The sequence below is a fragment of the Mangifera indica genome, chromosome 20 (assembly GCF_011075055.1).
Source record: "Mangifera indica cultivar Alphonso chromosome 20, CATAS_Mindica_2.1, whole genome shotgun sequence".
Taxonomy (NCBI): Eukaryota; Viridiplantae; Streptophyta; class Magnoliopsida; order Sapindales; family Anacardiaceae; genus Mangifera; species Mangifera indica.
In genome coordinates this window covers 654,716-666,880 of record NC_058156.1, presented here as the reverse complement: position 1 = coordinate 666,880, position 12,165 = coordinate 654,716, and the positions used below count along the sequence as shown (strand labels likewise).

The 12,165-nt window shown below is 32.6% G+C and overlaps 1 protein-coding gene across 1 annotated transcript; it reads left to right on the top strand.

Annotated features, from left to right (window-relative positions):
* Nucleotides 1-3,482: 3,482 nt before the first annotated feature.
* LOC123204665 lies at nt 3,483-12,165 on the top strand. The gene is given in 17 exon segments (XM_044621446.1): nt 3,483-3,816; nt 4,178-4,250; nt 4,473-4,538; nt 5,437-5,502; nt 5,595-5,677; nt 6,215-6,266; nt 6,653-6,721; nt 7,320-7,387; nt 7,471-7,519; nt 7,625-7,709; nt 7,799-7,900; nt 8,660-8,711; nt 9,373-9,424; nt 9,730-9,846; nt 9,925-10,612; nt 10,615-10,877; nt 11,139-12,165. Coding segments are annotated over 17 exon segments (2,868 nt in total). The 5' UTR covers nt 3,483-3,670; the 3' UTR covers nt 11,976-12,165.

The following is a 12,165-nucleotide window of genomic DNA, read 5'->3' as shown; positions in this document are numbered from 1 at the left end:
AAACTTTGAAGAGGTGATGACATTTTGGGAGTGTATATGAGAAATTTTAAAATTTTAAAAGTATTTGTGATATTTTTAAGATAATGACATAACAATCAGATATTTTTATTATTGTTTTTAAAAGGCAACATAAAAAATTTGGTTTCCACATTATGATGTGCAATTCAAGTACCAAATTGATTCACAACAATAATATTAACCAATCATTCAAAACAAGGTTTTAATGACTAGATAGAGCTTTGATCTAGTTTAAGTAAACCCTAGGTCGATTTAATGCTTTGACCGATGAACTGTTTAAGAGTTATTTATCTCCCTTTTCTTTTGTGTAAGGGTTAAATTGTTAAATTGATAATATACATACATACATACATACATATACACACACACATATATATATATATATATGTGTGTGTATATGTGTATGTGTATATGTATGTGTGTGTGTGTGTGTGTGTGTGTGTGGGTAGGTGACTTTGTTGTTTTTATTTTGAGTGTAGGCTAAAGTGATTTTTTTTTTTTTTTAAGAATAGTAGATCAAGAAGGTGAGAGGCCACAACAAGTGGAGAGCTGCAAACTTCAAACTCCTTAGATTTAGACCACATAAAGCATAGTTGCCGATCTTTTCTCAATATTACTCTTGTTACTTCTAACTTCTCTCAACATCAATCATATTATTTCTAACTCCATCTTATATTGATCACCTTTTCGTAAGATCCTTCTGACATACATTTGTTATTCAAACTTCTCTTGTATTGATCTTGTCACTTATAAGAACTTATTTATTTTGATATTGTCTTTTTTAAATTACATTTGATTTGTGACTTGATACAACTCTCTTAGTTGAATCATAATTTAAAACGGTTTAATAACAGTTATTAACCAAAATTAGGTAAAGCTCTACATTGTAGTTGCACTAGTTAAATCAGTAGGTTTAAAAACCTTAGTTTAAAGAATTTTCAAATTGCTTTTGCGATATCAATAGTTGCCACGTAAGAATCTTTTAGGGTTCACAGTAAAAACCATCCCACTAGATTCTAGCCTTATATAAAATTAGACATGCTAGTGGGTTTATATTAGATTGGTTTCGATGCGACCCACTGTGTCTAAGCTAGCCAATTGGTAGGTTTAGTAGATCGACCAAATTTGCTAGCATGATAGGGCGCACAAATAGTTCAAGACTCTTTGGGTCATGCCTTTGCAGGTTGACTCGCATGCTTTTGTGGACCAACTCTCAGAATTATATATTTTTTATAATTTTTTTCAAATTATAATTACTTTTGGATACAATAAAATTATGTATATCTATATTTACATATATAATTATATAATTTTTAAATTAAAAATAAAATAATATTTAATCACATAATAATACAAATAAATATATATATATTTATTTATATACTTAAAATAAATATAAATAATATTTACTCTATCTCTTGGGTACCAATAATATTAGTTACTTTTGGGCTTCCGATGATATTAATTAATTATTAATAATGTTTTTGATTATTCATAATATTAATTAATTATTAATATTTTTTATTTTTCATAAATATCATTTTAATTAATTATCATACTTTTGATTAACTTGCTGTTATCATATTAATTAATCATAAGTGCTTTTTGGTTTCTTATGAATATAATATTAATTTTTTTAATTAATTAATTGTGGTGGGTTGTGACACGGGCCAAGTTTCATGATTCGGATACGATTTGCATTTCCCACAGCTTAATTTTGCAATCATGCGACCAGCTGGCTGCCAAAATTTATTTTATACATATATAATTATTTTTTTATTATATAAATATAATATTTTTTAATTTGAATATATTTTAAAAAAGAAAAAATTTTAAGTTTGGGGGTTGATTAGATAGAGTGACCGGATAGCCAACCACGTAGCTAACTTTTTCACTATTGAAATCGTTAAAAAATTTCATATTTTTATCTTATTTTATCTCATATTTCAATCTTGACTGAATGAGTGAGTGAGTTTTATCTCTTGACTGAATGAGTTTATACTTAATTGAATAAGTATAAAGTCTAAAGGTATTTTAGATATTTTATGTTTTAGATTTTATATATATACAAGGAAAAAATAAACTATTTTAATTAATATCTCTTATAAATATCTTATTTATAGTAAAAAATAATATAATATATACTCATTTTAAGTATATAAATATATATATATTTATATATATTATTAAGTATTATTTTATTATTAATTTAAAATTATTTATTTATATAAAATATATATTAAATATATACATATTTATATATTTAAAATTAATATATATAATTTTATTATTAAATAAAATTCTAGTCTGTAATTAAATAAAATTCCTTCCTCCATCAAAACACCGAAGCAATTGATGCAAAAAGCGTGAAAAGAAGGCCAAAACATAAACTTCGAAAATATTCGGAGGTGCTAAGAAAAAGATTTTGGCGGGTTTCTTAAAATTCAAAACAAACTGGATGGTAATTTTGAAATTTTAAAATTTTAATATCCCCTCAACGCAGTATTTTAAAGTCAGGTAATAATGATTATTAAATTAAAAAAAAAGGGTTAAACTATTATTTTTAATAAAAATTTAATTTGATTTCAATAATAAAAAGGTCAAAAGACTCATTTCCACTCAGGTTTAATGCATTGTTAAACTTTTATTTATTAAATTTTAAAAATTTAAAATTTATTCATTTATTAAATTTTATTGTTATTATTAGAATAAAAATATTATTTAAAGAAAAAAAATTTATCTTTTTTTCTACCTTAGTTTTAAAAATTAATAATTTTTTTAATTTAATTTTAAAAATTTACTTTTTTGCCCCTATAATTTAGGATTTCTATATTTTACGGTTAACAACAATCGTCTTTAAAGTTTAAAATATTATATTTTTACTTTAAAAAATTCATTATCATGTCGTCAATTTTAGCATATTTTACAATTCATTTTAGCATGTCATCAACTTTACCACCGGCACTTTCCCATTTTTCAATGGTTTTTTAATAAAAAAACTATCTAAAATCTAATCAAAATGATTGAATTTATTGTACAAATTTACGTGACAGATCGTACAGATCCGTGGAACAAAATTATGTGTTGATAGATACATAGATTGATTGAATAACATCTAGATCTATAAAACAAGTTTTGATGTTTTTAAAATTTTATTACACTCTTAATTATTTAAAAAATAACCGTAAAAATATGTTGATAATTTGTATTTATATAAACTATAAAGTGTTAATGCCAGTTTTACAAGAAAACAAGAAAACTGTTATTTCTAATAAAGATTTAATCAGAATTCAATAATAAAAATAACAATAAAACTATGTGTATCTAATTTTCGTATATAATTTATGTACACAGATGAATCAATGTGATTGATAGTTAAAATCACTTAATTGTATGATTCATGTATATAAATTATGTAAATAGCATTGCTCTAAAAATAATTCGCCGGTAAAATTTTGGTTTTCTTGAAACTTTGGGTGGCGAAAATTTATCCCTTCGTCAAAGATTGCGTGGGGAATAGTGATTTGGTCGAAAAAGAACAAACAAACTGCAAAAGAAACCAACCACCGTAAGAGATTAAGAGAGAAAAAGGTTATGTAGGCATGGTGATGGTGTCACTGTGACGCTTGAGGAGGTAAACACTGAACGTAGCATGGGTGTCAGACCTGAATTATCGCCGTCGTTAGTGAATTCCGTCAGAGTCACCGCCGTGGCCGAGCGATTGGCCTCTCACGTTTTCCATCCTGGTAGCACATCTAGCATCATGGAGTTCTTCCATCTCTGCCTCTCTCTTGCCCGGTACTAACTTATTCATATAAACTAACAGATGGGCTAGTATGTGTTTGAGTGATTTGAATATATTTACTGTTTTTCTTTCACTTTATGATGATATGTCATTTTTTTTATTAATAATTTTGTAAGATTTGTTTGCAAAGATAATATTACCCATTTTGCACGTGGCTTTTTTTCTTGCTTGTTGTTTTAGGAGAATTTATTCTGTTGTGAAATCGCCCTGAAGGGGATTTTACTTTGTTTGGCTTTTCTATTAAAATTTTTAGATGTAGTTTTAGCATGTTTCATGGTGTACTTTAGTGGGTTTTCGTGTATTACTATAGCATGATGTTTAATGGAGCTTGACTATATTCAGTTTGTATTGCAGGGGTATTGATTATTCTGTTGCGCACAATGAGATTCCTGTCAAAGCTCAAGAGTTACCTAAATTGTTGAAACAGGTCATTTCTTGTGTTATACTTGGCTACCTCTGATTTTTTTTGCACTGGATGTGTTTGTTCTATGTGTATTTAGTATTATTTTCTAGTTATTGTTTAGATTTATGTTTGTGGGGATTGCAGTTTAACCTCTTTTTTTTTGGTCTCACTCTCTCTCAGTTTTAGCATCTGTCTTTTTTGTAATTTTACATTGAGAAGCCATTATTTCTTATTGTGTTTGTGTAGGTATGCCAATGGAGGAATGATCTCGTACTGCAAGGTGCTATTATGGTGCTTATGATCTCTGTTAAGGTATCTTTGAGTGCTGGAGTTTGCAGTTTAAGACTGAAATATAGATGAGTTAATTTAGAGATGGCATGTCATGCCATTTTTGAATTTTCACCTGACATAATGCTGGCTGTCTTTCGGCATGTTTTACAGAACAAGAATATTTTGGATTACAGTGGTGGATTATTCTTCTGGGTCATTGTTTATGTGACCAAGAAAAAATGGCATATACTATCTTGATTTTTGTGTTGTGATTTGGGTAGATTGAATGGGATCCTTCTTGAAAATTCTTACAGCATGCATACTGCTATGGATTGAATTTTACATTTTCTTAATGCAGGATTTTCTTTGTGGTTGATAACTTCATTTATTTGAGTGATTTTATTTTTCTTTTGTGTTTCTTCTTTTCAAAGAATTTTATTTCTGCTATTGGATACCTTAACTCTGGAGTTTTTATTTTACTCATGCTCTTTAGATATTTAATTAAAGAAAGACCTAATGCCATGCCTTAAGTATTCTAAATACTTATTGAATCGGATTGATTCTTAGTTAACTTTTTCTGAATCTAGTGCAAGAAATTAAACAATTTCATACTTTTTTTGGCAGCATTTTGAAGAATGTTCTATTCCTTGTTTTTCTATTTGTTCCTCTCATCTTCTCTGTGTGATCCATTTGGCATTTGTTATGTTTTTTTTTCTGGTCATTATGTTTGAATTAGTTTTCCTTTTTCCGTTTGAAACACATTAAAGCTTGATTCTGTATATCTTTTTTTGCGCGCACTACCACTCATATCTGTGACTGCCTGGCATTTTGTAAAGCTGGTCTTTTTTGTTGGTAATATAAGTTGTTTCTTTATGCTTATACATGTTGTAGTTATTTGTTGATGGGTATTTCAACTGATGTTGTTTTTTTTTAATGGTAGAATGCTTGTAAGATTGGCTGGTTTTCAGATATGGAGAGTCAAGAGCTTCTTACTCTTGCTGATGAGGTTTGCTACTAATATTTTTCATAGGGAATGCTTTTTGTTTATTGAATATGTGTTACATTGACATTACTGATTGTTATCCTTCTGATTATTAGGTAGGGAGTGGCTTCTCCAAAAGTAAAGATATTAAAGCTGGACCAAGCAATTTGTCTTCCACTATCTCAACAATTATGAACATGTAGGAGTCCTATTGTGCTCATGTTTATATTTTGTTCTTATATTACGGATTTGAACTGATGTTGATCTGTTAATTTTTCCTTGTAATTGATTTCTGCCTTATAGTACTGGGCTTGTAGCCTAAAACTCACTTTTTCTGTAATATTTAGGCCTTAGCAACTTCTGTTAAGTGTTTTCACTAGTTAAATGTGTTGTGTGACCCTCCTTGGACTTCTAATGGTTATTATTTCAAGCAAGAATAAGAAAAAATGCTTCAATTCACAGGAATTAAGATTCATTGTCGTTTTTCACTGTACCACGTAAGCATTCCAGGTTCCAGCAGTATACTTTTAACACCTGGGAACTTTAGTCAGAGTTATCTTCTCTTACTTAATATCTATTTCCTTAATTGGGTGTGCTAATTGAGGGTATTTGCAACTGGAAAGCTTACCTAGTGAATCTATGATGGTCCTAATTTTGCTTCTTTTCACAGTATAATTTGGAATAGTTTGATATATTATTTGAAAGCTCTGTGTTTCTCTCTGTCTCCTCTGCGCAGGTTTTATCCAAAAATGAAGATGGGGCCGATACTGGCTTCTCTTGAGGTTAAGGTGGTTTCTCATGCTAATACAACTTATATATATATATATATATATATATATATATATATATATATATATATATATAAATATTATATAATAATTTGGAAGGAGGAGGGAGGGGGGCTTAATACCTATGATGCATTTGTCAGAGAACACTCAACCTCCTAATCCCAAAAGATAACACTCAGCACAAAGAAAGAATAATTGAATTTAATACAATAAGAGCATCATAATTTTTATGAATTAAAAGGAAAGTATTTATGAATTTTTTAGGAACTGATTGATAGAGAGAACCAAAGAATTAGTCCGTACTTCATTGGAAAATCATTCTCTCCTTAGCTTCTTCAAAACCCTTTGTTTACTTGAAGCATGTATTAATTTCTGTTGCTTTGCAGCCTGGATATGGGGCATACATGATCGATTTTGCAATCTCAAAGAACACTGTACATTCTCCTCCAGAAATAGTAAGCATATCTTATTTAACTAGATTCTGAAAGCCTGTTATGGAGTGCAGCAGCATGTCTTACAAAATATATTGCATTTTGTGAGACAATCCAATTTAGCTTAATATAAATTTCATATAGTTGAGTATTTACAGTTCCAGTGGATGAATGCCTTATCTTTTGTTTTTGTACTACCTTTCTGTGTTTGTCTATAGAATTCCTGGTAAATGACATCTTGTGCTTTTTATGCCTAGAGTTTCCTGTTATACTTTGTATTTTTGACATGTTACTGTTGTACTATTTTATAAGTTGAAGCTATGTGGGCTTGTGTGCTAGTGTTAGGTATGAGACAGTATGCAACATGGATGTTTCTTGACAAAGTGAAATTTCTTCATTAAAAGGAGCATTTAGATGCCATACCAGTATCCAGTATTGTGGTATCTGACACTGGCTCTTCTTGATGAAGTTAAGATAAATGTGACAGAATAAATGTACTGTATCTTTATGAGTACTGGATGCAGACAATTTTCAAATATCTACATGCATATCTTGCACACTTGGAGTATTTGTGATTTTTTGGTATCAGCATATTTTATTCTCTTTTCTGTTTTGCCTGCAGCGGTTATTTGTAGCACGAACAGATGATATACAGACTTCTGCTTGTATCATAAGTCCCCAAGAAGCAAAGTATGAATTATTCATTGGAATTCATTTTTGCCTTTTGAATTGCTTTTATTTTATTCTGATCACTTTCTGTTTACCTTTTGTAGCTTTCTTTTGAATGGAAAGGGAGTTGATAGAAGAACTAATGTTTTGATGGTTTGTGCTAGTACATGCAGATATGTTTGTGTATATAACAGCACCCGATGCACATGTAGCATAGACACAATTGAACTTCTCTTTTTGTTTTTTTGTCCCTTTTAGGATCCAGGACCACAGTTGCCAACAAATGTGACTGCAATGCTTAAATATGGAACAAATCTTCTTCAAGCAGTGGGTCAGTTCAATGGTATGCTTGACACAAGTTCTCTAGGTCCGCACATTTTTATTCGGTCATGTGACACTGCTTTGACAGAGACTGTAATTTTTTTTTTTTAGGTCATTATGTTGTAGTTGTTTCTTTTATGAGTATGGAGCCATCGCTTGACTCTTCCTCGGTACAAGATTATGTTCAGTCTGATATGGCTGTACAAGATTCAGGTATGCATCAAGGAAAAGAAAAGAAATTAGAAATGAAAACAAGATACATCTTAACTTCATTTATATTCTTACATCAAATTTAATCCTTTAGATTATAAAATAATCTATGGCAACTGATTTTGATTTAATGACATCGGAAAAAATACACACAATTACTATATTAAATATTTCTGTTCTTTCTCTCTCTTCTTTCCTTTCTTCTCATTTCCCTCTTTCCTTAAATCTCAAAAGTCAGTAGTAACTTTTTTGGTCCTTTTCATTAATATTGATATGAAACTTTATAATTATGAGTAATTTTTACTTTTCTATGAATATTGAAATATGTTAGCCTTGGTCATAGACAAATTGGATGCTAATTTATATTACACATTGAACAAGTTAGATCTTGGTTAAAGAACAAGGATCAACTTTGTAAAAACATGAAAAAAATAAATGACCCAAAAATTGTTCCTCAAGTTAATGATAATATGAGAGTGGAGAGAATAATGGAGAAATTTGTTCATTAGAGAATATATATGAGCGAGAATATTAGAGAAATAATGAGGAAAGAGAAAAAGAGACAATTACTACACAATAATTAATCCTCACTGTTCATTAATCTTAAATCCAGAGGTTTAATTTTGACGGACAAATATGCTTGAAGCTAAGGGGCTGATCCTGCCGCTTAGCTGTGACGTTCTATAAATCTGTAATGCCATATGCATGCTATATATTTTGGTTTTTTTCCTTTTCTTAATTTTATTCCTTTTGGTGCATTAGATTCTGACATAATTGAGGGGCCATCAAGAGTTTCACTTAATTGTCCGATAAGGTATGCTATGATACAAAAAGTTATTCTTATTTACCTTCTTTGAATTGCAAGGAACTACGAGCATTATAACCTTGGTAATTTAGGCAAGGCAGTTGCATATGAATATCTCATATATCTCAATGGCCAAAGATCTTGGACACTTATTGTTTCTACAGTGTGTCAATAAAAAGTTAATTTTTATCTTTTTTATACAAAAATATACTAAGATAATAAAATAAGAGGTGGATCAGACATTTATTCTATCATTAAAAAAACTGATTTGATTGGTGGTAGCATTATACTACTGAATATGGTGGTATATTTGTTTTGGAAGGGAAAGTAATATTTGTTAGGCCTGTTCCCCCTTTCCCTCTGGAACCTCCATTCTGTGGTTGGCTAGATATACATAATTTCTTATTTCTTACATATACCTATGGTTTCTCATAAAAGGGGAAAAAAGGGTTCCCTTCTCCATCTCAGCGGGGTATAGGATGAGGTTAACTATCTGTTATGTTTAACCAATTATGAGATGTACACAGAATATTGTGTCTGGCTCTATTTAGCATTTGTTTTTTGGTGTGTGAATTGTGGAATGTTAACATTTGTCACTTGTTGTATCCTTTTGCTCTTGTACAAGCTCAATTTTTTTATCAAGTTATTGATTGGATCTCTTTCTTGACAGTTATACACGTATCAGAACTCCTGTTAAAGGAAAATCATGTAAACATCTTCAGGTGAGTTTGTCATATGACTCTATCTCAAGAAGCCACTGCTCTCCAGGAAACTATAGAATGTTTACAGTTTCACCATGATTTGGATCTGTGCTATAAAAAATGCTGTGCCTATTTTGTTTTCCCGACTGGGCTTATGATTCTGAAATTTTACATAAAGTTGGTGAAATTCTCAAATTTGGAACTACTATAAATCTTAGAATTCTTTACAATAATTTTAAAATTTGTCATTGTTATCCATTTACCCCCTCTCTCTCTCTCACTATTTTTGTGTCCTAGTGTCAGTATCTGATTTCTGTTTGCTGCAGTGTTTTGATTTTAGTAATTTTGTTGATATAAATTCGAGAAGACCATCCTGGCGCTGTCCACACTGCAATCAGCATGTTTGCTACACTGATATTCGTGTTGATCAAAATATGGTTCAGGCAAGTAGCAGTGATATTGTACTTTTCTCCATTTGGTGTTTTGTGGTATAAACTGTTAAACCTGCTATCTTTTCCCAGGTTCTGAGAGAAGTAGGAAAAAATGTTGCTGATGTGATTATCTCCGCAGATGGATCATGGAAAGCTATCCTGGAAAGTGATGACAACATGATCCAGGCACATGATAAGATCCTTAGTGGTGAAAACCAAGGATCAGAGCAGCAAGAGCCTCCTGGCACCTTGAATTCTAGTCCTGCTGTTTTAGATCTCACAAAGGATGATGATGAGACAGATGCAGTGATCTTTGGTGAAATTGAAGACAGGAAACCTGTCCTCACTGATTTACAAAGTCAACCTGTTCCTACAAATATAACTAGGCCATCAGAGTTGATCAATACTGTTGGAGTCAATAATAATGTCGTCTCTCAAATAGAGGATGACTTCTGGGCCGGACTTTTATTTCCATATGGGTCTGCAAACTCAAGTGGTGGTGGCATTTCTGGGTCTGCTTCTGCCAATTTTTTGTCATCTCCTCTGTTAGCTGATGCCATTTCTCCTGCAGTAACTGATGTCATTTCTCATGCACTTGATCGGGAAGCAGAGGCTCTTATCTATCCAAATCTTACAACTCCTGTGCTGCAAAGCCAATATGCTGCACCAAATGATATGCAGTTACTACACTCACCATTTGTGAACAACCATGAATATGGGAGGGTGTCACTAAACAGAAATATAAACCGGACTCCAATAGCAGTTCAGGCTCTCCCAGCTCAGCCCAGACACCAACTCCGCAACAAAGATCAGGAGCTAATTTTAATTTTGTTACCCCTAATGGATCTTCCCCTGCTTCTCAGACCACCCTGTCTGTTGGAAATGTTTGTAATAGTTCGTTGCTTGCTTCTCAGACTGCCCTTTCTGTTGGAAATGGTTACAGTGATATGGAGCTGCAGCAACAGTTCTCTCGATCCCCAATAAATGCATTTTTAGGGGCAGATATAGCTTCATCTTCATTGCAGCATCAGTCTGCTGCACAGGTTAGATTATTTTCATTTAGTCCTTGTACTGTTTCTATTCTGTTGCTGCAGTTAAAATTCCAGACCCCAAAGTTGGTTTTGATGTAGGCAATTTTTCTTAGACCTTCCTTTTTGTATTTTAGCTCATTTAGCTGTTGGTTTTACCGTTTGGTGTTTATTGGGATAATATTTCATTATTCTACTTCTTTTTGGTCTTCCATGATTTATTATACCATCTTTCCTTACAGAAGAGGAATAATAAAAAATCGATCTGTTTTTCAGGTTGTTGGCCTTCCAGCTTCAAGCATATTTCCTGGTGCTAACCGATCATCTTCTGGGCTTTCAACCGAAAATCAGAGTTTACGCCAGCAGCAAACTCCAAACATTAGGTTGCCGCAATCCAGGAGCCAATCCCCAAGGATGATCCAGTCACCATCTCTCTCAAGAACTCCAACTCAACAAGGGAGTGTACCAGTTGGGGTTGCCCATATAGGAGGTACTGGGAGCACCCAACGGTCCAGGGGTATGGTTTCTACTCCTGTCACTGGTAGAATTTCAAACCAGATGGCTAGACAGCCACCAACTGTGCCAGTTCAAGTTCAATCATCCAGAACAGGGCCTCCATACCAAGCAAACACGGAGGGTGCTAAGCCATCAGCAGGGGAGCAAAGAGCGAACATTGAGTTGCCATCAGAGCAAAATTGGCAGCCCACAGGTCGAATGCGAGGAAGCCTTTCTGGTCGGGCATATTCTGCTGCTCTTAGAGAGTTCATGATTCAGCCAACCCAGCCAACTCAACTAGCGAGGCCATTTTCCAATCCAACTTCCCTCGCTACTGCTGCGCCACACCTGCAAGGGTCTTCCCTTTCCACTGCTGTGCCACACCTGCAAGGCCCTTCCCTGTCTACTGCTGCGCCACACCTGCAAGGGTCTTCCCTTTCCACTGCTGTGCCACACCTGCAAGGCCCTTCCCTGTCTACTGCTGCGCCACACCTGCAAGGGTCTTCCCTGTCCACTGCTCCGCCGCACCTGCAGGGGTATCTCTCGAATAGTCGGAGAGCCCATATTCCACAAATGCAAAGTAATTCAATTACCGAACCTGATCTGGGGATGAATTGATGTATCTAGCCAGTCGTGGTAAAGGGTTGATATCAGGAGGCTGTATATATGTACAGGGTATGGCCATTTTTGTTTTACGTGGTTACTGTAAAAGTTATTAACTAGTTTGTGACTGCTTTTAATTTACTTGTTATGTTTATTAACGGTCTATATTCTGATATAACATATGAGGGTTAATCTAATTTGTTAA